The sequence below is a fragment of the Tachysurus vachellii genome, chromosome 12 (assembly GCF_030014155.1).
Source record: "Tachysurus vachellii isolate PV-2020 chromosome 12, HZAU_Pvac_v1, whole genome shotgun sequence".
NCBI classification, from domain to species: Eukaryota; Metazoa; Chordata; class Actinopteri; order Siluriformes; family Bagridae; genus Tachysurus; species Tachysurus vachellii.
The window spans coordinates 7584911-7610334 of NC_083471.1; the positions used below are offsets into that span (position 1 = coordinate 7584911).

Consider the following 25424-nt stretch of genomic DNA (forward strand, 5'->3'; position numbering starts at 1 on the left):
AGAAGCCAGCCATCACGTACTGCGCGTGCATTTAGTCTGTTCCCTACACTGCTATGTTTCAAGATAAAGGAATCATGTGTTGAACCAGGCCAGCGTGCCACAATGTTTGTGAGGGTCATGTTGGAGACACATATGATTTGCACATTAATAGAATGCACATGCTTTCTATTACCATAAGCACATTCATTTTCAGATGTGAACTTATAGCAACATGAGCGCAGTCAATTGCGCCGATTACATTTGGGAAACCAGACATTGCTGCAAATTGCATTTTAATTTCGGCCTGTTCTCGCACAGTGTAGGGGAACCTGGTGTATCGACTACCCATATTAAGTATACCATTCAAAACGACAGATATTATGGCACTCAGGGACGGCTGTGATATACCAGACCTATAGGGTGAGATGATAGATTCCAATAGAATTATTTCATATACAAAAAGGTCTTAGACAAAGTTGAGGATTACTTATAGTTTTTTTTATATAAATAATTTACCTGTCTGCCAATTCCCGCTGGAAACAGCCGGTTGCCAAGAACCCCAGAGTGCATGGTGAGGACTTGTATTTGGACTGGGATGGCATGGTTCCGGCATGTTGCCCTCTCTAATACTGGACCCAATTCAGCACATAGATCTAAGAGCACAGCTCTAGGGAATCTAAATCGGCTTATTAGCCAGTCATCATCATGGTCCCTGAAAACACGTTCTCTCCTTATTCTGCCATTGGCGTAATCCTCCAGCAGTGCCATCATGAAGCATTACATACCCGGGTCACCGGAGGATTTATATGTTTCTAGCAATTAGACTGATTGTTATCACCTTGACAAAATCACAGAATTAATTTGTGGGCGAAAATTTAAGACGAAAATGTTATAGTGAACACATACTTCTTCATGACGGTTTTGTAATGAACACAGTAATTAGGACCGATGATGAGTAGCGATTGTGCTTCATGACTGTATTTGCAGACTTTGACATTTTATGATAGCTATATGTACATTAAGGAAAATATTTCGTTTTTACACTGTGCTCTGCAGTTCTCTAATAAAAGGGTATTTCATGCTATTCTGTATCACATGTAGTCGCGCCATCTCCTCCTGCGCTCCCGTTGTGGACAATGTGACTGTAAGGCAGCGCTGATTATTCATTCATTCATTCATCTTCTACCGCTTATCCGAACTACTCGGGTCACGGGGAGCCTGTGCCTATCCTCAGGCGTCATTGGGCATCAAGGCAGGATACACCCTGGACGGAGTAGCGCTGATTATTATTATTATTATTTTATTTTTAATACATTTTGAATTACGTTTGGATTTAACTAGATGTATATAGCCTAAAACAATCGGCACAAATAACACTGTTGGATTTAATCTTCATGATAATGTGGAAATAACGTATGAAATGGAGTGAAAATTAAAAGTCATTAATTCTTATAATCGTTCTTCTCACATGTATTTTCTACAATCTAACTTCAGTTCACGACCTCACCATCTGTGTCGCCAATTCCCTTTGTCTCCAGAACCTTATCCTCATCTGGGTGATACAAGAGAGTGGGATTATAAATAGTGTCCTTTCTACAGCTGTATATATCAAGTGGTGTTGTGTAACAAGGTGCTATTAAGCAACTTATAAATTAGCATAAAATTTCTGAAATCATTATAGATTTAGCACTAATTTCTTCCTGCCAATGCCAACAAGTGTTCAATCCGACAGGAAAGCAGCCCAGATAACTGTGGTAAGCAGAAAAGTATCTCAAAACACACAGCATGTGAAACCTTGAGGCAGATCACCTACAACACATGAGGATCGGGTTCTACTTCTGTGAGCCAAGAACAAGAATATGAGACTACAGTGTGTACAGCTGGAAGATTGGAAAAACATCTTGGGGAAACAGACATAGTATATTAGCAATAAACAGATTAAGGAACAGTGAGAGAATGAATGGATGTATGAAATACCCCATATATATCTCTATATATCAATAGCTTATAGCCAGCTATATTGTGCTGGCTTTGAGCTGCTGTTGCAGCAGTTGGATTTGCATTAGGGTCTCCATCATCAGAATCAGGTTTATTGCCCGTGTGTTGACACACACAAGGAATTTGGTATAAGTATTATGTATAAGTTTATTCTCAGTTCTGTACCAGGGGTTGATCCAAAATATGCTGCTCACCATATATTGAAGAAAGGAGGTTGGATTCAGCTTTATGTAAAGCTGACCGATGTTTTAGGAGCCAAGGTGCAGTTGTCTGCCATGTGTTACTCCCAAAACCATGCACAAGTTATTTATAGCACTATATAAGTTCTCTGTAAGTAATCCTTTTTACCAGTACACTGAAGGAAATGGATTTATGAAACATTTTTAATCAGTAAAAACAAATGAATTATTTTATCTGATATAAAATGAGTCAGTTTACTTTCAATGCAAGACAAGCACTTACTAAAATATTTATGATTCTGATTCTGATTGATATCACCATTTTACTGGACCTGGCAAAAAGTCACTCAAACCTTTGGTGCGCTTGAGGAGTAACAGCTGAAATCCACAGTAAAATACTACATGTATAAAACACAGCCGGATATTATTGTACAGATGCTTTTAGTATTTTTAAAAATCATATTTTTAGGTTAGTAATGGCTTTGGGTCTTTCCCAAATCACTTTCTTAACATATGCATAGACATTTAGAAAAATAATTTGACATAGCTACCAAGGTAATATTGTTTCGCTGACCTTCATTCAGACACACTATAGTTTTATAGTGCAGCAGTAGGGGCATAGTTTATCTGTTTTTTATGAAAGGAGTATAATAATCATCCACCTGTGTGTAATTAACAAAGTTTCATTTTTAAACCGAGAGGTGAGTCCTGAATGTTGAGCAGAGAGAAACAGTGGGGTGGGCAACTCAATGTCCCCTGACAGTATTCTGCTGATCCTGTGGGTTTTTATGAATTTGTTAGTATTTCAACCCATGCTGAGCTATGACCGCAAAATAAATTAACAACACACTGTAAAATCTAGGAGAACTTACATGCTGTCTGTGTCCGAGATGAACAAATCCTTACACAAAGGCCTACATAGAAGGAGCTGCTATGACAACGAGAACTTTCTATAAACATTAAAACTGTGATAACCTGCATATGTTAATAAATTGCTTTTACATAGTTCCTCCTTTTAACTTATACAATAACATAATTTTGCATCTTAAATGTCTTTGGGCACTACTGACCTTTCACACCCTGGACACAACCTCTTTCAGCTCCTCCCTTCTGGCAGGTGCTACATTGCTTTGCTTACCAAAACTGCCAGACACAGGAACAGTTTCTTACCCCAGACAATCACCCTGATTAACAACTCACCATAATTATATTTCCTGCTTCATATCTACAAGTACTGCATTATCAGAACTGTCAGTCATCACATCATCCGAATACGTTACACACTCTACTGCTGCTGCATATTGCACAAAAGTATAATATTGCACAATATTGCTATTTGCACTACCATGCACTTCTTACACTTTATGTGCATAACTGATCAGTCATATATTCTGTATTCATATTTAATACTTGTACTGTCTATATTGTATCTCATCGTCTGTATTATCTTGTATAGTCTGTATTGTTTTGTATAGTCTATATTGTCTTGTATAGTCTGTATGGTCTTGTATAGTCTATATTGTATCACATCGCCTGTATTGTCTTGTATAGTCTGTATTGTCTTGTATTGTATAGAATAGTGTTATTTATGTCTGTACTTTTGAGAGTCACAAACAGCCGGAACCAAAGTCCTTGTCCGTGTCAACACACTTGTCCTTATAATAAACCTGATTCTGATTCTGATTCTGAATAATGTATGTGAATTTTTGTAATTCTTATAGGATGAGTACAAAATAAAATAGTGAAATACAATCTTCAACGACTTACTAAGGCTTGTGAATGTAATAATGTGAATATTATACTCAAACATAAAATTTTAACTACCAGTATGCAAATTAATACGTGTAGCTATTTGATTACACCTCATAAGTTAGGCCACATCAATTAAGGTACAATTGAACTTTACCACACTTTTTGTGAGGTAATCGATCATATCCACTCATTTTCATTGCAGTTAAACCTTAGGGGACGATAAAGCAGGTGTGAACCCTGTCCCTTTAATTTTCCTGCCTGTTTGTGTGTAACATGACTCCAGGATCTGTTCAGCCCTGAGCTGCTGCAGCACCGCGGATGTGCTGACGTGTCCGGCTTGTGTGTGTGTGTGTATGTGTGTGTGTTTGTGCTTCACCAAGGCAGAATGACTGGACTCAAATCACGTTTTAATCTTTTTATCCTATTTATCTGCGTATGTTTTTCCAAAGCGTCGCTAGATCGGCGGTTCTCTGACTTTAAAAGATGCGCCGATGACGACTGTAGCAGTAAGTCGATGTAGAAACAGATAGCTAAGCAGTTCCTAACCGTGGCGTGAACTTTTTAACCATTAACCCTTTAGTCGATGTGGTAAAACACGTGAAATACTTCAGCGAAAGCGTGTATAATTTCCGAGCTCGAGATATTTATATAAGCACGAGCGTGTTTTGTTTACACTTTAGCCGGTTAGCAAGTAGCTACAGCTAACTAAGCCTTTATTATGGACAGGCTTCTAGTTACTTCTATTAAATTACTGCCGCATTATCATGTAGATTGTTAGTTTAAACAGCTAACCAGTAAAATATTTATTAATAAACAAATACATTAATGCTTTATTTCTGTTTAATAGGTCCTTATTACTCATTCACTGAATGTGTTCATCAAAAACACAGGACTGAAATGTATTTTTGTGATGACAGTAAAATACAGCACATAAAATAGGTTAAAAAAATATATGCTTTAAGTAATTAACGAATTAAGGCAAAAGCTTACTGTGTTGTTGAGTTTGTAGAAGTGTATTTTAACCAGATGTTTTCTTTCTTTCTATCTATCTATCTATCTATCTATCCATCTATCTATCTATCGTTCTTTCTTTCTTTCTTTTGTCAGTGCTTCTTTGCCGGGGGAAAGCGTCGAAGGACTTCCCTGGTCCAGATTGTCGTTTTCTGTCCTTTAAAACAGGAGAGACTATATATGTGTACTATAAACTCTCAGGACAGAGGTCAGATATCTGGGCAGGAAGTGTAAGTATGACGGTTAATCATTCGTCCACAAAACAAAGTTCAGTATGAAAGGTGAAGCAATGCTAGTGCAATCTCTTATAGATGGTGTACAAATGACTGCTAATTATTAGCCAGATTAGTCTGGCTTTTAGCAGAATGGTCAATCCCTTCAAGAGTCTTTTGTGATCGTAAAGACCAAAAATGTTATATTTTTTGCATAAAACTATACTTTGTTCCAAAACCTTTTCTGATTTTCAATACTTTGTATAGTTTTATGTATAAATACTTTGTTTGAGAGCTGTACTTATGTTCACACACGAATGGAAGATGCCGAATGCATGTTGTGATGTCAACGAGCCTTGGAGCAAATCTGTGTAAAATCAGTGTCATTTTAAATGATCAAGTACTCCTCAGAATATCGTGTTTACTTTTTGCATTAATTTTGTGTTCCTTTTTGCGATCGCAAAATCCTGGAGGGACTAAATGAAGTATAACGCTTATTTGTTTATACAGATACGTTAATAAAACAGTGGTAGATTCTATGTTGTACCTTAATTATCAACAGTAGGCACAAATGACTATCAAAAGCATTTAACTAGAAAGATGAGGACAGGTAATAGATAGAAATGGCCCATGATATCAGAATTTACCTAAAGACCTGTTTTAATTTTTTTTTTTTTTAGATTGGTAACAACTTTGGCTATTTTCCAAAGGACTTTCTGAACATTAATCACATATATACAGAAAAGGAAATAGAAGTACCTGCTGAGGTAGGTGTATTATTTGGCTGATTAGCATTAATATACTAACATAGTGTTTACCATCACCCTTTAATGATGTATCATTGGTCACACCTTTTATTTGTTTCTGTATACCAATACAGTATGAAATGGTTTTCAGAATAGCTCATTAATAGCTTTATGAGCTCCAAAACCTTTTCTGATTTTCAATGTTTTCCAGGAAACTGATTTTGTGTGCTTTGACACTGGATTTGATAAATTTGAAAGCTACGATGTTGATGTGCTGCTACAAAACTCAGCGTTAAATGAGGTCGATGAAACGAGCGATGAAACAGAAGAACTATCTCTCAGTGAGGAGCCTGCTAAGGATGGAGAGACGGAAGAAAGCAGCAGGGACATCATAAACTCAGACTCACTGCATACAGGAAGTGAAGATGAACACAGAGATGACTCGGAGGATCATGACGACGATGAGTTGCGAGACTCTGAAACTGCAACACTAGCGTCAGAAACAACAGCTTCATATGAAAAGGATAAAGACGGTGATGGTGACAGTGACCCTGCTGAAGGTGAAGGTGCTGATGGTGATTCTGAGATAGTCGTTCCAGATGAACATCTAGCTAAGGATAATGGAGTTTTTGAAAAGAAAACTGACCATATTACACCGGTGGAAGCCTCCTCTCAATTGAAAACAACTTTAGGTGAAACATTTGACGCTGTTATCTCAGATGATGAAAAAACACAGAAGGTAACCCCTCATGATGATGATGATGATGAAGATCAGAGCAATGACTTAGCTGAGCAACCAATTGAGGTAGAAGAGGAAAGTCTGAAAAAGCCTTCGCTGCTTACTTTTGAAGAGAGGTCACATTATCTTGAGGACGATGTTCCTGATGCAGCTGAGTCAGAAGATAAACACGTAACATTACAGAAAGGCGAAATGACTATCGGTGATAAAGCAACTAAGGATGGAGAGATGGGAGAAACCAGCAGGAACGTTGTCGAATCAGACTTAGTGCACACAGAAGACGACAACGGTGGCGATTTGCAAGATTCTAAAACTAATCAACTGCCAATGGAAGCAAAAGCTTCATATGATGCTGATTATGATCAGGAGCAATTCGCAGACAATGTTATTCCAGATGACCCTCCATCTAAGGATGAGGGAGTTTTCGAAAAGAAAAGCGACCATACCACACCGGTGGAAGCCTCCTCCCAATTAAAAACCACTTTAGGTGAAACTTTTGATGCTGTTATCTCAGATGATAAACACACACAGAAGGTCACACCCCATGATGATGATGATGATGATGATGATGATGATGATGATGATGATGATCAGAGCAATGACTTAGTTGACGAACCAGTTGAATTAGAAGAGAAAAGTGTGGAAAAGCCTTCGCTGCTTACTTTTGACAAGAAGGACAACATTCCTGATGCTGCCATGCCAGAAGATAAACAACCTCCTGCTTCTGTTGATGCAAAAAAAGATGACAGTATGTGGTCTAATTTTGGGGACACTGTTTTTAAAATTGTAAGCGGAGGCGAGAGAACTGATTTAGTTGAGGATGACGATGACGACGACGATGATGATGACAAGGAGGAGGAGAATACTCACACTAAAACTGGAAAAGATGTAGTTGACATTAAGACCATTTCGGTTCATGACTCTGAAACAACTGAAGAAATGAAACCGTCCATTAACGACTCTGTAAAGGAGGACAGTCAGTATTCTGATGTACAGGAACAAAACCCTGATGTCTTAAAATATAATGAAGAATTAGAAGAGATTAAGGGCAAGTCTTTAGAGCCGAATGAGATGCTTATTAATGGTGTGGAATCTGAATCCATTCCTCCAACATCACTGTTAGAAGATGTAAAGCAAGTGCTGGACAAACCAACCGAAACCTTTGCAGAAAAAACTATTTTAAAGCCAAACCCTAGTGAAATCATGACTCAAACATCTCAGGCTCTCGTCCATGAACATGCTCTTGATGAACAAATACACAGAGTTAAAAATGAAATTATCAGTGTATTTGAAGGTGCGCTGGAAACAGAAAAACTGCCAGAAGAACCTGACATTGAGGAGGAAGAGGAGGAGCATGCCGAGGAGCTGCTAGAAGATGAAAATGCTCTTTTATCCACGAAAACCGAGCTTAGTGATGAAGAAGAATCCATTAAAAACACCAGCCATGAATCTCAGTTAGAAGAAAACGAATTATCCCCACCTAAACAACCACATGGCAACTCGCCAGAAGCAGCAAATAAGAACATATCAGAACAGAAGACAAGCCATGATGTCAAATCTGACCCCGAACCAACATTAACAAGCATCTCAGACTCTGCAACTGATAACGGAAACGATAGAAAGTCTGACCGACCCGGTGCTGATCCAGTCGTCAGTGAAAAATCGGAATACAGTGACAGTGTGCGGCGACTTACGCTTTTAAGGGAACACTTTAAGGATGATGAAATTGAACGCATTTTGCGCCATCTCAGTGTTAAAGACCTTTACAGAATTGAAGCGATGTTCAGCGACTTGGATCATCAGCTAAAGTCTGCGGGGCAGTCATACTCCCAGAACAGTGTGGACCTAGAAAACGCACTGGAGAGTATTCTGGAAGTGTCCGAAAACGTCATACTCAATGAGATCGACAAAATGCTGGATGCTCGGGAGCAAAGGGCTCTGGACCTCGGACAGCAGCTCGACCAAGTCATGATCGATGAGGAAGCTGCTATTTTGGATGACTTTCAGGAGTTGGCTTTTTCTCTTCATCAGAAATACAGTGCCAGCGTGCTGTTGGTCAAAGAGAGCCAGTCTCACTTGGAAATGGGTAGGTCTGAGCCTTGGCAGTCATTTCGAAGTCATTTTAGACCACTTAGATTTACGGCATATGGAAGATTTTTAGTTTTTGAATTTAAAGTCAAGACCTTCCATTCGGTAGTTTAACCATGTTCACAAATACTCTGTCTGATCAGAATATACGGTCTACAGAAATAAGTAGTACAGCTGTGCTTTTAACATTAACATTCTATTATATTTGAACAGTAGAATCTGCGTATATCCAATAACGTAGACAGAATGATAAAACCAAATAAAAGACCTTTTTTCTCGAAATAACAGAATCGTTTTTGCAGCCTACTATGATGACCTAAAGGTCTTCAGCTGCTCACTTTATGTGAACGTTGTTAGGTGTGTGCTTTATGTTTAGATATTTTTCAACGTTAGACCACCAATGCTATAATGTTAATTAACTTCAGAAATGGGATTTGTCAGCTCATCGTTCAATAAGACCATTATATTTCTCATGTTTGTCGTGCAGCGGAGAACGTGTCTGAAGAGGTAGAAAATGCAGTGGAAACCATCCCACTGACTGAAGTAACCGAAACTCCAGAAGTTCCTCATGAAGCTGCTGAGTTGTTCACTGGTCAAGAAGGTGAATCCCATAGCCAGGACGTGGGCCCTGGGGAAGATGCAGGGCATTTCAATAAAAACGAAGACAATCAAGCAGCCTTGCAGGACACAACAGACATTCAGAGAGGCCCACAAGCGATTTTGGAGAATCCTTTGGACATTTTAGGATTTGAAATTGACCCATCTTCAGGTTGGTGTCTGTTTTGATTTTCTTAGTTGTTTGATTCTTAACTTGGTATAAACCTTGGTATTGTTAACATAATGTTTTCCCATCGATTTCCTCATCAGATTCACTAGACTCTTCAAGGGCTACGGATTTCTCTGACAATAACGCAAACTATGTCCAAGCAAGCACATCAACCTCGGATCACGCTTGGGATTTCTTTCTTCTTGCATCTGAATTTATTGGAGTGTATGCAGAAATTGTAAGTAACCTTTATCTATTTATATATATTTTTATTTACGTGGATTTCTAGATTTAATTTGAATACGTAGGGCACTGTTTGAAATTTGGGGATGATTCGCTTCATCAAGTAGAAAATGATGTCAAGGGAAATCTGTTGATTAGGGAAGTCCAGAAAGGTCATGAGTTATTTCTCTTTTTTACTTTTTATTTTACTTGTGATCTCATGATAGTTATTTTACAAAGTATAACTATGTATAAGTAACATACTAGAATTTCATCATTGTGGGCAGCAGCATGCTGTTATATATTGGCATGATTCTGGAGATTTTGCTTAAGGGTTTCAACCGTTCAGATGGCATCTTGTATGGTCCAAGTCCCTCGAGCTGGTTGGCAATGAAATCGTTCATCCATTCCCTTTACAATAGTGTCCCGGAGTTGTATTGTCAAGTGACGGACACTAATTTGAGAATTGTGTAACGCTGACAGATAGATAGATAAATAAATATACAGATAGGTGCATGTACTTTATTCATCCAGAAGGGGATATTTGGGGGGAAATCCCTGAAAAATGGATCTGAAAAAAAAACAACACTTGTGATGGTGCCACACACAAAAGCCACAGTGATTAAACGCTTTAGGACGAGCAGACGGGGGAAGCGAGCTGGTGCGCTCATGAAGCTTAGACAGCGCGGATTAGGAACGACGCTGCCCATCTGGAGAATCTCCACATTCTACCCAACAAAACGGACGAACTCCTTCTGCTCTCCCGGACAAATAAGGATTTTTCCCACTCCGCTGCTCTGTGTTTCACGGAAACCTGGCTGAATGACCGGAACACTCTGTATAAGGAGATTAGAGTGGCTAAGTAGAGCTACGCCAAAAAGTTGGAGGATCAGTTCACTTCGAACGACTCAGCTTCAGCCTGAAAAGGTCTGAGAGCCATCACCAACTACAAGGCACCATCCCCCAGCACTGTGGTGAATCAACAACTGACTGAATAGCAGCTGGCCCCCATCTTCACACATATCTTCAACAGATCACTGGAGCTGTGTGAAGTCCTTGTCTCCTTCAAATGCATAACCATCATCCCCGTCCCAAAGAAACCCAAGATAACAGCAGTTACCACTACAGACCTGTGGCACTGACGTCTCTCAGCATGAAGTCGTTTGAAAAACTGGTTCTATCTTATCTGATAGACTTCACTGGACCCTTACTGGACCCACTGCAGTTTGCTTAACGAATTTTGGCCTTTTGACACCATCATTCCAACACACCTCCAGACCAAACTAACCCAACTCTCTGTTCCTAACTCTATCTGTCAGTTGATCACCAGCTTTCTGACAGATAAGCAGCAGCTAGTGAACGCTAGTGGACATTAGTGAAACAGTGGAGACGATAGTGGACTTCAGGAGAAACCCCCTGCCCTCTCCCCACTCACCATCTTGGACAGCACTGTGGCTGCAGTGAACGCATTCAAGTTCCTGGGGGTCTACCATCTCCTAGGACCTGAAATGGGACACTCACATCAACACCATTGTGGGGGGGACGACGACTTTCTTAGCCAATTGAGGAAGCTTAACCTGCCACAGGAGCTGCTGAAAAAGTTCTACTCCGCTGTCATCGGGTGTGTTCTGTGCACATCAATAACTGTCTGGTTTGACTCAGCTACAAAATCAGACATCAGAAGACTACAGAGAACGGTTCGGACTGCTGAAAGGATTATCGATGTTCCCCTGTCCACCCTTCGAGAACTGTATATATCCACAGTGAGAAAAGGGCTCAGAAAATCACTCTGTATTCATCTCATCCAAGTCATCTGCTTTTTGAACTTGACGTTGTCTCTGTGTACTGAAGATTTTGATCTTGATCGTTCTGATTCTGTAAGGTGGCTGTTCCACCTCTACACCAGATCTACAGGGTCTCTCTCCCATCAGCAGCACATTATGCATGATTACATCAACACCCTCTCAAGAAAACAAGTTTCATCATCTTGAGATCCAAAGAAATGTTATAACCATGATGCGTGGCCTTGTTGACCATTGGTAGTGTTTTATGGTGTGTGTGTGTGAGTGTATTTGTGTATGTGTGTATAAGTGTGTGTGTGTGTATTTGTGTATGTGTGTATAAGTGTGTGAGTGTATTTGTGTATGTGTGTATAAGTGTGTGTGTGTGTATTTGTGTATGTGTGTATAAGTGTGTGTGTGTATGTGTATGTGTGTGTGTGTGAGTGTATTTGTGTATGTGTGTATATAATTGTAAGTGTGTGTGCCACGCGGGGATGCATTTATTTCCAGGTATTTCAGAACAACGTAACAGATATTGCGTCATCGGGTAGGCGTGGCCTATTTGATAATCTAACCCTAATTCTAACCCTAACCATAACCGTAGTTTTTGGTTGTTTATTTGTTTTCTAAAATAAATCTACCTGTATGACTGTTTTGTCCTTCGTAGTATGCTCTTTTTTTTAAAAAAAAGAGGGCGTTTTTCCAAGACCTCCGGAAACACGCCCACTTTACGTCGTGGTAACGAAACCCCTGGAATTGAGCGAATGCCTTGCAAACGCGCGCGCCCAGCCATCATGTTGTGACGTCACGTGTGTTTATGTCAGAAAGCTCGTGCAGAAAGCCGTTTCTCCGAGTTACAGTTCCGACTTGACTGACCGTTTTTTTTTCTCTACACTCGATTGCAGCATTTCTAAACAGTACTTTGTTCGGCTGTATGTTGTGACGTAACGAGGTTTTTTGGATGTCGACGTGTGTTAGTGTCCGGGTTGAAGTACAGAGCGATTCGCAGGGCAGAGATAAACGCGTTATACGCTGTATATGAAGCTCTTAAGACCATCTGTTTGAGCTTCATGAGCTTTACGACAGTGTCGCTCGTCTTGACTTTCAGTTTCAGGAGCTGTCAGGTTTGACGTTAGCTCATCGCCGGCTAGTTCGCTTAGCGTGTTGTGTTTGTGTGGGTCAGTGTGAGTCTGGGAAAGAGACATGGAGTCGGATTTAAGCGACACTTCTTCTCCGTATGGAGAGCTGCTGGACCTGTGGACCACAGTGTCTGTCGTGTTTCTGTCAGGATTTCAGGAAGTACGTGTTTCACTGCTGCTTATCACAACAACTAGCTAACAAGCTAACAAGCTAGCTATCAGAAACCGAGCTACATGTCAGGAGTTTATAGTAAAATGACTTCTCTGTATCAAATGTTTATTTGTAAATATTACTCGAAGGCTTATTCATATCTGCCAAGTGATGAATGTCAAGAAAAGCAGCAGTCAGAGACTTTTAACTGACCTGCTACTCACATCAGTAGTCTTACTAGAGCTCGAATTTTGATCTATAATGTATATCTCAGTATAATATACTGCATTAGGGCTGTGTGTGTGTGTGGCTGTGTGTGTGTGTGTGTGTGTGTGTGTGTGTGGCAGTGTGTGTTTTGTCTGTGTGTGACTGTGTGGCAGTGTGTGTTTGTTTGTGTGTGACTGTGTGGCAGTGTGTGTTTGTTTGTGTGTGACTGTGGCAGTGTGTGTTTGTCTGTGTGGCTGTGTGTGGCAGTGTGTGTTTGTCTGTGTGAGTGTTTTGTGTGTGAGTGTGGCAGTGTGTGTTTGTCTGTGTGTGAGTGTTTGTGTGTGAGTGTGTGGCAGTGTGTGTTTGTCTGTGTGTGAGTGTGTGTGTGTGTGGCAGTGTGTGTTTTGTCTGTGTGTGACTGTGGCAGTGTGTGTTTGTCTGTGTGTGAGTGTGTGGCAGTGTGTGTTTGTCTGTGTGTGAGTGTTTGTGTGTGAGTGTGGCAGTGTGTGTTTGTCTGTGTGTGAGTGTTTGTGTGTGAGTGTGGCAGTGTGTGTTTGTCTGTGTGTGAGTGTTTGTGTGTGAGTGTTTGTGTGTGACTGTGTGGCAGTGTGTGTTTTGTCTGTGTGTGAGTGTGTGGCAGTGTGTTTGTTTGTGTGTGACTGTGTGGCAGTGTGTGTTTGTCTGTGTGGCAGTGTGTGTTTGTCTGTGTGTGAGTGTTTGTGTGTGAGTGTGGCAGTGTGTGTTTGTCTGTGTGTGAGTGTTTGTTTGTGAGTGTGTGGCAGTGTGTGTTTGTCTGTGTGTGTTTGTCTGTGTGTGAGTGTTTGTGTGTGACTGTGTGGCAGTGTGTGTTTCTGTGTGTGAGTGTTTGTGTGTGACTGTGTGGCAGTGTGTGTTTGTCTGTGTGTGAGTGTGTGGCAGTGTGTGTTTGTCTGTGTGTGAGTGTTTGTGTGTGAGTGTGGCAGTGTGTGTTTGTCTGTGTGTGAGTGTTTGTTTGTGAGTGTGTGGCAGTGTGTGTTTGTCTGTGTGTGTTTGTCTGTGTGTGAGTGTTTGTGTGTGACTGTGGCAGTGTGTGTTTCTGTGTGTGAGTGTTTGTGTGTGACTGTGTGGCAGTGTGTGTTTTGTCTGTGTGTGAGTGTTTGTGTGTGAGTGTGTGGCAGTGTGTGTTTGTCTGTGTGTGGCAGTGTGTGTATCTGTCTGTCTGTGAGTGTGTGGCAGTGTGTGTAGCAGTGTGTGGCTGTGTGTGTGTTAAGAGATTAGCTTAGTTCAATGGTTCTTAACTGAATTTGTCTTTACTTACACAATAACTTGATTTTAAACAGGACAAAAGATACTTGACCCATAATCAACACTTTCAGTAATATTCAATACAGCAGTAATTAATAATGTATGTAGTGTGTAAATGTACTTTTTTTATTGCCTTAGATTTATTATAACAGATGCTCTATGGTGCATTTACCTTTAAATAGAGTTTAGGAAAAACAAAACAAAACAAAAACATACCATAGGTTCCACTTGAGTTCGAAATTTTTGATGACTGCTTTTCAGCATTTATGACAAGATTGTAAGACAGCGACACAATTTAAAGGTCAATTTCGAAATATTTTCTGCGTTTCAGTTGTTTTTATATTACTTTGCTTACATGTTTTGCATAGGATATTGGAAATGTTTTTATTATGGGTGATGTGTCTACTTTGAAGACACATTTTGATCTACCTTCTGCTGATATTCAGCTAATATAAGGGTTATCATCCATTGTTATCCATTTTTAGACAGATTCAGACATGCTTACATTATTAGAGTACAAAAAAATCCATTCTAACCCAACATTAAAGAATGAATATTGAACGGTTTATTCTCATTCTTCAGGTTATTTCAGTCCTGTTACTGAATGCAGTGAAGTGATGAATTATGTGATCTCTGTCTTCTAGCTTATTGCTGCTTTGCCTGAGGAATGGCAACCCGGTCCTACGTTCCACGGTCTGCCCTGGAAGCCTGTGGTTGTTTCAGCCGTGGTGGGAGTTCTCACAATACTGGTGTTCATGTGGAGGACCGTTCTTTCTGTAAGAGATCTCCTAATTCTCATTAAATTTTAGAAGGGATAAGCAGTACAATATCAATCACAGTGATATGATATTAAGGTTTTGATTGCGTTCCAAGTGCAGAGAGACCGGAGTGCAGCCGAACACCTTGACCTAGTAATATTGTTTATTTTATTAACAAAACCATATTTTAATTAGAACACTTCATGTGCCTGACAAATGCTCCAGAGTATTTTTTTTTTACAGAAAAAAGTTTTTATGCCAGAAGATTTAGATGCATGTTGGGTCACCTTTGGGTAAAAACGTGTCTCATTTTGTATGATGTCTAGCTTTGATGTGAGTGAAGCACAAAAAGCTGAAAGCACCCCAAAGCATGTATTTGCATGCACAGAGCTCCACAACCCTAATATTTTGTAATCAGACAGTAAATATTTTATTGCCGGTGGTGCATGATGTAACACTAAAGTACCAAAGCAGAAAACAAGCATATTTACTATACATAAAGCAATGTTTCCACAAATGTCTGAGTTTCTCTGCGACGTATTACATAGTGCGCTGAGTTGAAAGTGAAACAGCCAGAAACAGACAATGAGCCTGTGAGACAATAAAATTAGTCTCCGATCAAATTTCGTCATGTATCTCAAAACATAATTCCCTCCACATTTTCCTCATAATTCCTTGTTTCAAGAAAATACAAAGTCTTGTGGTTATTTTAATGAGCAGGATCTCTACAGGTGAAAGGTGGTGTACTGTCTGCACCTCACGTGCAAGAGATTAAACAGGCAATCGCTGTCATGTGATGTCATGTATTGTGCTCAGCATTAATAATTATTATTAATAGCGGTTCTTTTCTAATTTTTTTTTTTTTTTTTTTTTTTTTTTAAATCATTATTTCACAAATTTAATCTGAATATAACCTCCTCTCTCTCTCTCTCTCTCTCCTCAGGTCAAAAGCAGGATGTATCTCTGTAAGTATTTCCTCACTTACTCCTTGCGTCACATTGTGCAGAATCGACCACATTCTCACCACAGAACTTTTTTTTATGTTTACTAGTAACAGAAAAGCAACTCGCAGGGCGGATTCAGCAGCTGATCAACGAGAAATCAGAAGTCGTCAACAAAATAGCTGAACTAAACAATGCGGTAAAATGTTTTGTTTTATTATTATAGTTTTTTTTAATTCTTTATTTAAAAAAAGGGGTGGATTTTAAACAGCAGTACCGATCCGTCACCGCTCTCTCTCTTTGTATTCATTTAGATTAAGCAACATGAAGAAAAGCTGAACAATTCAGAAGAGTCACAATCTTCTCTACAGCAGGAGTTTAATGATCTCAAGGTGAGTCTTCACGAAATTTCGTTTGTTTTTCTATTAATATTGTTTTATCCCATTTTTTTTTTAACTTTCACATTATGTGCTTTAGACACATTACCAAGATCTCAACATGCAGAAGGAGAAGCTGTCTGTTCATTTCGCTCATCTCTGTGAGAAAATTGCAAATGCGCAGGAAGAGAACAAGACCCTGACGGAGAAGGTACTTTTCTTTTCTTTCAGAACGTTTCTATGAAAAATAGGTCTTTGCTGAAGTGTATGTGTGTGTTTTTGCAGATATCTGCAATGCATCAAGGAATTAACGACTATCAGAAAACCCTAAAAGTGTATGATGAGGAACGCTCAAAGGTTTGCTTTATATATGTTAAATAAACAATAATAATACATTTGTTTATTCTGTGCATTCCGTCCTTATGGTCGAATATCCGGACCGATCAGTGTTGTTTTCTTTTCTTTGCCAGTACAAATACAAAATTAGCGTTTTCTTCTCTCTCTAATAAATTCTTTAGGTTCAGGTTCTCATGGATGAAGCTAAAGACAGAGAAGATGCCCTGAAAGCTGAGGTGCTGTCATTTGAAAAGGACAACTGTGCCCTGAAAGAACAGAAGAAATCTGTAAGTTCTAGATCACACTCATTATGATTTCATCTCCGAAAACAAATGTGTTTGTGTCCTGTGTTAATTCCTTTGTGTTTGTGTTTCCCTCACAGCTGTTGCAAGACGCCAAGGACTGGCAAGAGAAACACAAAAAGCTGAGCGAGGAAATCAAGGTTTACCATCAAAGGCAAACGGAGCTGGAGAACGCCCTCGTGCACAAAGCAAACGAAATTGACGTGAGAAGAAATGTTTTCGCTTGTGCAACATCCATTCACTTGTTTAACAGCACAGCAGAGCCATGATGGAACAATACACGGTTGTTTTCTCTGCCTTAGGTTCTGTCCGGATGCATCGCTGAACTGAAGAGCCTCGAGTCATGTAACGATACAGAGCTGGGGAATGGTAAGATAACAAGAGTGACCTGAGTGTTCAGTGAGTCTGGGCTTTAAAACAAAATACAAAATAATTTTTGTTTAATTGGTGCATTTTCAAACTGTTTTATTCAGACAAGAACGGTGATCCACTGAAGTTGCATCTTAAACAGATGATGGATGTCTCAAGGGTAAGTGCGTATAGAAACGATCGCTACGTGAATGCTTTGTGTGGTGTTTTTTTTTTGTTTTTTTTTAAAAAAGTAACTCTTCTGGGTGTTTACCCTTCAGATCAAGGCGACTCTTTCAGTCATCGAGGATGAGCGGAATCGCTTGTTTGAAAACTTTATGGCTGAACAGAAAGCCAGACAGGAACTTGAAGGTATCTTACCTGATTTTTTCATATGCACTCTATACATTTAATACACTGGAACATGAGAAATAAACAACTTACACACACACACATATGTGTGTGTATGTATGTGTATGTGTGTGTGTATGTATGTATATAAATATATATATATATATATATATATATATATATATATATATATATATATATATATATATATATACACACACACACACACATACACATATACATATATATGTGTGTGTGTGTGTATATATGTATATGTGTATATATATATAATATACATATATACATACACACACACACACACCGTATTTTCCGCACTATAAAGCGCACCGAATTATAAGGAGCAGTCTCAATTACGGGGTCTATTTCTGTACTTAACCCATACATAAGTGAGTTTAGTTGAACTTTATTCTACTATTTAACAACACACACATTATTTTTTAATCAATCTTCTCCCACAAATCCATCAAAGTCCTCATCTACTGTGTCTTCTTAACTTGGCGCAGTTCATTTTCTTGCTTCCTCCACTTCCGAACCATAGATTCATTGATGTTGAAATCTTTCGCAGCTGCTCTATTCCCATTTACAACCGCATAACTGATAGCCTGTAGTTTGAATTGTCCCTCGTAAGCATGTCTCTTCACTGGTGCCATTTTCAGGGGTCCTTAGACAAACAAATGTTGTCTTCTTCTTCTGATTTTAATTGGCGGATGGCAAACCAACTTAAGGTGCATTTACTGCCACCTACTGGACTGGACTGTGGTTAGGAAGAAACAAATGTTGTTTTGCAACATACCGGTAGTATACCTACCGGAGGTGTGGCGGCGGTAAGCGTACGTTCTGTACGTATTACGTAATGTTCTCTGATTGGTTTATCGCTGCCAGCGTACGTAGTGTATGTATTACATCCCTGTGTCAGCGGGAAATGGTCCGACAGTCAATCATGCGGAGCGCTTGCCAAAGTCACACAACAACATTTTTACAGATTTTTGGAACTCAGTGCACACATAAGGCACACCGGATTATTAGGCCGATTTTTTGAGAAAATTTAAGGCTCTTAGGTGCGCCTTATAGTGCGGAAAATACGGTGCGTGTGCGTGTATATGTATGTATATATATATGTATATATGTGTGTGTATATGTATATATGTATGTATGTATGTATGTATGTATGTATGTATATATATATATGTGTGTGTGTGTGTGTGTGTGTGTGTGTGTGTGTGTGTGTGTGTGTGTAATTGTTTTATTTTTTTCCTCCTCTCACTCTGTCTTTGCAGAGAATTTTCAGAAGGTCATCCGTGACCAAACAAATCTGAAAAATGAGAAAACTCATCTGGAGAACCAGTACAAGAACCTCCAACAGCGACTAGAAATTACAACTGAACTGTACCACCAGAAAGAAAATATCTTACACCAGTAAGTATCCACGTCTTTCTCGTTAAATAAATTGCTGCTCGTGTGTATTACGAATACTCTCCTACAAAATCCATCACATTTGTTCAAGTTTACACCTCATTGGAGCTGTTTACATCTGTAATAGCAGATACATGTTCGCTCTAATGTGTGAAAAATATAGAATACTTAATTATCGCATAAAAAAAAGTGAGACATTTATTTTAACTTTAATTCATTATGTACATCAGAATTCCAGTGGGTCAGAATCTTACATACTGGAAGTTTGCAATCCATGTAATGTCTTTTAGAAGCTTCTGATTGGACGTTAGGAGCTCCAGTGCCTTTTATTTTGAAACCATGCGAAATAGATTTCTTGCCACACCAACCTTAACGCTAATGTTCATGTCACAGGAAATTGACTCAGGAAGAGATGGAGCGCCACGAAAAGGAGAGCAAGCTGTCCGAGGTGGACGGCCGAGCCTTACAAGCCGAAGAGGAGCTGAACCGACTCAGGCAGAAAGTGAAAGAGATGCAGGAAGAAATGCAGCAAAACGAGAGATCTCTTAAGGCCGAGGTCAGCCATTCGCTTGGCTGTTTGGATGTGCTTCTGTGTGCTGATTGGGATTTTTTTTATCGTAACCTTGCTAGCATATGTTGTTTATGTTTTCTTATCTGTTGTGTCTGCTTTTAGATTGCTGTTCAGGAGAAGAAAGCCCATGAGAACTGGGTAAGATGTCTGGGTTGTTTGAGGATGTGTGTGTTTATATATCAGCTCTAAGTGTTCTCTAAGCAGCGCTGGTACTGATTATGGCCTTGGTTTTGTGTGTTTCAGATAAAAGCCCGTGCTTCGGAGCGATCCTTGGTAGAAGAGAGGAGAGAATGTGCTAATCTGCGTCAGAAGTGAGTGGACTGGTCTTGGTCTTGTAAAATATCAACATTAGTTCTGTTACTTTATGAGCTTGTTTTGTGTCTCAGGATCGTGGAGTGTAGCGACAAAATGTCCGATTTAGAGCATGCGCTGTACAAGTCGGGTCCTCCGGACCGTCACATGCCCCCTGTACAGAGAGGTAAGCTCTACTTTTAACCCTCATCATTTTCCTTGTCCTTACTCTTATTTTAACGGATCTCATATCTGCTTTGTTAAAATGAAATTTTGCTGTTTAATAAAAGCGGATTCGTACGGGCCTTCCCCTGTGAGCGGTGGTGCTCCTTCTCCACCTTTAATGATAGAAGATCCGGGACGCCCTCCATCCGGTTCCATCGGACGAAGGAGTGAGCCATTCGGTGTGTTGCTCTCCTTTCCGTTTCTATTTTTCTTCATCCTTTTCTTTATATCACTGTGGAGGCGTCTACGTGTCATGGCACGCTAGCGGTGTTCATTTCAAATTTGGAGGTGTTTACAATACGGATGCGTCGGATGAAGTTTTCTGACCAGAGCAAGTTTACACAGCTGCCTTACAAACCCTGAACCTGCTTTAGAGCGAGCGCTCGTGTGCCTAGAGGATTAGGACGGCAGAATATTCAAGTCGTGGGACTAAAAGAAGATATGAAAGTGTCGGAAAGTGTTAAGTTCAAGACTAGATTCCAGACATGAAAGGCAGGTCAGGTCAAGCCAGAGCTGCTCATCACGTGGAAGAACAGCAAGGATGATGACGCTGCTAAGGCTTTCTCACGAGGCCTCGTATTTACAGGCACATTCTTAATTATCGGCACATTCACAAAGCCACTTGAACCCAGGAAGCTATTCACCTGAGAGCTTAAATTTTAAAGGTTTAAATTTGAAGAGCTTAGATGCAGCTGTGTGAGGATGGTGAACAATATGCCCTCATTTTACCCTGTTACCCTCAAGGTGCTGAATGGGGGAAAGGGTATGTAGTTGTACACAGCTAAAGACATGGAGAACTTATCAGTGGACATCATCCCGGTTTCTTGATGTTTCTGGCTTTCACTACTCACCCTTCACTACTGCTTATCCTTCACTTTGCATTAATACACAGTTTTTATTACTAAGGTGCAACTATTGTCACTTTGCCCCATGTGCAGTCCCTGGTGTTTCCATGGCGATGGCACTCTGACCTCCCTGCCGACAGTTATGTTTACTTTATCAGCTCTTATTTTCCCAGGATGACTCTGGGAACACGCTTCCTGTCTCCTGACATATTGCGCAGTTGTACAACATTTCCACGACTACATCTGCGTTACGTTATTTATATATTATATATTATAATACACAGACCGAATCTCACAGGAGTCAAAAATTTTTTAGGACAGGTTTATTTATCCTCCTGCTCAACATGTGGAATTTTTGCAGGATAAAATTGATGGATATATTTTAAAGGATTATTACAAATCTAAAAAAAAAAAACAAAAACAAAACAGGAACCAGACCAAAACAGACCCAGTGCACTGTGGGTCGTACAAATCAATCCGCTTAATAAACATGGTTGTTTCTCTCTCTCTTTCTCTCTCTCTCACTCACACACACACACACACACCTGTCTGTCTTATAGTTTTACTGTAAGTCTAACTGTAAAATGTTAGGAAATGTCATGTTCACTGACATTAATCAGGCAGACAATCTTTATTTCTCTTAATATTCCGTGTCATGGACTGTGTGCCAACTGACATTCAAAACATTTAATTTAGTATGTTGGGTTTTTTTAAGCTTTAATTTGAATTGATTTACATCAAAAAATCAGGTGAAGTGTGCAGGAATTACACCATGTTTCATGTGCCTTTACTAGAACCAGTACCTGAAAAACTCATTATACTAAAGTTAATCATTTTTCTTTAAGATGCGTCAGTAAAAATCCATGAAAACGTTTTATTGAAATAATTAAATCTTGACTCACTCCTTCACTGTTCCAGGGCCACGACAGCTTCTGGACGGCCACGGACGCTCCGGTGACCTCGGACATCCGCTACCGTTTCGGCCAGGTACGTGTTTTTGACGTGTTTTTGAAGATTGTTTTTGAAGATTTTCCTTTAATAAATATGAAGGATAATCCCATATATTTTTTTTTCCTTTCAGAAATGTCTGTCCCTCGCACCTCTTCTCCTTGCACACAGGACGGATCTGTAAGTATTTGGGGTTGTTACCTGGTGATTTTCTATATTTTGTAGCTGATATTGAGGAAACGGTAGTCATACTGTAATCTCTATAGTCACTCTATATGTCTTTTCCTCTTGTTAAAAACAACAAAAAAAAAAGCAAAACCCTCCAATAGATGCACAGGCTGAGGTCACAGTTCAGGCCTTCACTGATCCTACAGAGGCAGTGAGTACTTTGTCCGAGTGTTGGGGTGGTTTAAAAGAAAAAGGGGGTGAATGATCATGGCTGATGCAAATTCCAAAGCGCCCAGCACAAGGTTACTGATTTTGAGGAACATGTTTGTGGATGACTAACCAAACGCTTTTTTTCCCTAATAAATGGTGAATTCAGATAAATTACATCTCAAGGTGTTGAGAGTATTTAAAAAAACAAAAACGGATAAAATATATTCATAAAACAAACAAAGGAGCATGTCTTACCTCTTTGACTAAACACTTTGGATAAAAATTTATCTTTATGGCATTTTCATTGGATTAAGCCTTTATTTCCATCCTCTATGACACTAATTAAGATCGATAAGAAAGATCTAATCTTCTCCAAATTCATATCCAATCTTGTTTTCTTATATGGTGCTAACATTAATCAGGTTTTATTTATCAGGCAAAAAAAAAACCCTGCCATGTTAAACTCTCTCAGTTGTCCTGACATTCCAATCTACCTGAATTCACCCTGTCTTGAACCTTCAGACTGGCATTTAAAGAGTTTCCCAGCAATGCAGAATGTGTGCTGAATGCTGATTCTGTCTGTCTTTTTGAAATCACCGGTGTAAGATTTGATTACTTAACACTGTGGGATGTTTAACACCGTGCTCACTGGTGCTAATCTGCAAAGGGGTGTTCAAATGCATGGCCGAAGTTATAATACGCTTAGTAGAGTTTATAGACATTTCTAATCTGAGGTATAATCTGAAAAACATTCTACTGTTCATGTTTTCAGATCTCCCAGAAGTCTCAGAGACAGGGCTCATTTCTCCCATCTCCTATCAGGGATTCTCCTGTCCCAGCTCCACACATCCTTCCAAAGGCTTATGGCCCCCAACCAATGGGTGGACCACTTCCTCCTATGAACGGGCCACTTCCTCCAACGATGCGACCACCCAATGGCCATTCACCCATGATGCATCCTGGACGGCATTTTGGACCTGAACATCCTTTCAGGCCACCCCACATGGACTCCTTCAGACCTCCTTTCCCCTTGCGCCCATACGGACCCATTCCTGCACCCTTTGGTAAACGGTCTTAATATACTTAATGAGTAAGGATAAACGAGCCTTTCAATTTACGTTTGACGTCAGACGTCGTCAGTAGACGGCAGAGTCACAGATATCCAGATGTAGATTTAGATGCAAGCAAGAGGGTCTTCCTAATAGAGTAAGGAGCCTTGAGAGGAACCAGACTCACTGGTGAACCCATCATTTTCTGAGTGAAGTCATTAGTCTAAAACAGCTGTATAGTGTAAAGTGAATCAGTCCTGAGTGTGTTGAAGTGATGTTCTGTGTTTGGATTTAGGAGTGATTTTTGGAATTGATCCAAACAGGGTCAAGGGCTCATCAAGATGTCTCCCAGTTTTTCTTTGATAGTTTCCATCCTGTCTGAAGGATAGTTTAAGGGTATTGCAGGCACCTTGTTGATGGTGGAGTACCCGCTGACACCGGTAGTATCGAGTTCTACTTGTTACTGAAAGTTTTACACACAATAAATTGACTCAACAAGAATGTTGCAGCTATGTTGTGACCGCATCGTTTATTCTCATGACATTGGCAGGTCAGGTAAAAACCAATGACCACTGAAGACATGCTGTGCTTCTTTAAAGTGCCCATGAAATGGCATAAGAGTTCTAATGTGATTCTACATGTTGACATGTACCGTAAGACCAAAAGTACGTGCACACCGATGTAATCTCTACGGTTGTGTGAAGGTTTTCCACTAGATGTTAGATTGTGGCTGTCATTCAGCTACAACAGTACTAGTGAGATCAGACACTGATATTGTGATGTTGAGGAGACTCCAGTACCAGTTCATCTCAAAGGTGTTAGCTAGGGTTGAGTTGAAGACAGGGATCTTTGTAGTAACAGTTCGGGGAAGAACCACATATGGGTGTGATGATCAGGTGTCCACGTATTTTGGAGTATTTATAGTGTATTAAGTCTGAAACATTAGTCGGTGAGAAATGAATGAAATAAATGTGGTTTTCTTTTTCTCCCCAAAGTGCATGGGCCACCTCGGAGAGATTTCCCCTCCATGGGTCCACATCCACCATCACATGGCATACACGACTTCCCGCCTAATTTTGGCGGACCTCAAGACTTGCCTTTTCAACCCCGGCCGTTCCTACCTGGGCCCCCTGGCGCAACGGTTCCACCCTCTGTTGGTGCTCATGGACCAGCTCCACCTACACCTCTTCAGCCTAGAGAAGGTCAAGAGATGCCACGTGTCACCAATGCACCACCTGAGCAGAGGGCTGTACAGGATGCTCCTACATCTACAGTAACAGAATCGTGAACAATGAATAACCATGAACCATTAAATGAACCCACCGAGCTCAGCGCCGGACTTGACGGAGTTCTCTTATTTTCCTACGGCTAACATTTCAACATGTGTAACTATTATTTTGATTTTTGTTTGTTTTTTTTTTTGGTTTTTTTTTTAAGCTTATAGAATGAAAGGGTTTCCCACACTCACTCCAGGCTCTGTTGCAGGAATCTTAGATGTGGAACTGTTCTGGAAATCTGTATTAAATAATCCTGTAACAAAGAACATCTTTCTTATGGAAATTTGGAGTGTAAAAAAAAAATAATTTGGTTGTTTTGTTTGTTCAGTTTGTGGAGAATGACCACTACTTAACCCTTACAGATGCTTCTTAGTGAATTGTGACATTTTTAGAGACTATTGAACTATTGTGCTTCTTAACATGAATTAAAGCAGAGCAGAGAATTACATTTGTTTGGCCAAAGAATTAAGACCTCGGGCTGTTTGACCCCAATAATGAACAGATGCTTAGCTGATATTTTGCTTTTGTTGCTGAGAAATGCATGATGCAGCCTAAATCAAAATGCATTGAATACACATTATGCACATTCTGTTCAGAGTCGTTTAGCGTGTATTTTGAGTGTTTTTATGATTTCTTTTCCTAGTGAAAAGACCCACTTGCTGTCATATTGACAAACTATTTGTTTCCTTTTCATCTGTGTACAATAAAATGATCATGAATCTCACTAGAGTCTGCTGTC

At 39.8% G+C, this 25424-nt stretch overlaps 1 protein-coding gene across 2 annotated transcripts; it reads left to right on the forward strand.

Moving 5' to 3' along the window:
- Nucleotides 1-4179: 4179 nt before the first annotated feature.
- On the forward strand, nucleotides 4180-25409 carry mia3 (MIA SH3 domain ER export factor 3). Of its 2 annotated transcripts, XM_060884063.1 has the most exons (28): nucleotides 4180-4414; nucleotides 5016-5149; nucleotides 5812-5898; nucleotides 6089-8702; nucleotides 9192-9473; nucleotides 9572-9708; nucleotides 14899-15030; nucleotides 15956-15977; nucleotides 16064-16152; nucleotides 16268-16345; nucleotides 16431-16541; nucleotides 16616-16687; nucleotides 16849-16953; nucleotides 17049-17171; nucleotides 17271-17337; nucleotides 17442-17497; nucleotides 17598-17688; nucleotides 18966-19104; nucleotides 19495-19657; nucleotides 19775-19810; nucleotides 19916-19983; nucleotides 20059-20150; nucleotides 20254-20367; nucleotides 21952-22020; nucleotides 22115-22161; nucleotides 22295-22360; nucleotides 23132-23423; nucleotides 24404-25409. In XM_060884063.1, the coding sequence occupies exons 1-28, from the start codon at nucleotides 4294-4296 to the stop codon at nucleotides 24694-24696; spliced, it is 5700 nt and encodes a 1899-aa protein (XP_060740046.1). In that variant the 5' UTR covers nucleotides 4180-4293; the 3' UTR covers nucleotides 24697-25409. The 2 variants fall into 2 exon arrangements, with proteins under 2 accessions (XP_060740046.1, XP_060740047.1); XM_060884064.1 differs by lacking the exon at nucleotides 22295-22360.
- The last annotated feature ends 15 nt before the right edge of the window (nucleotides 25410-25424 follow it).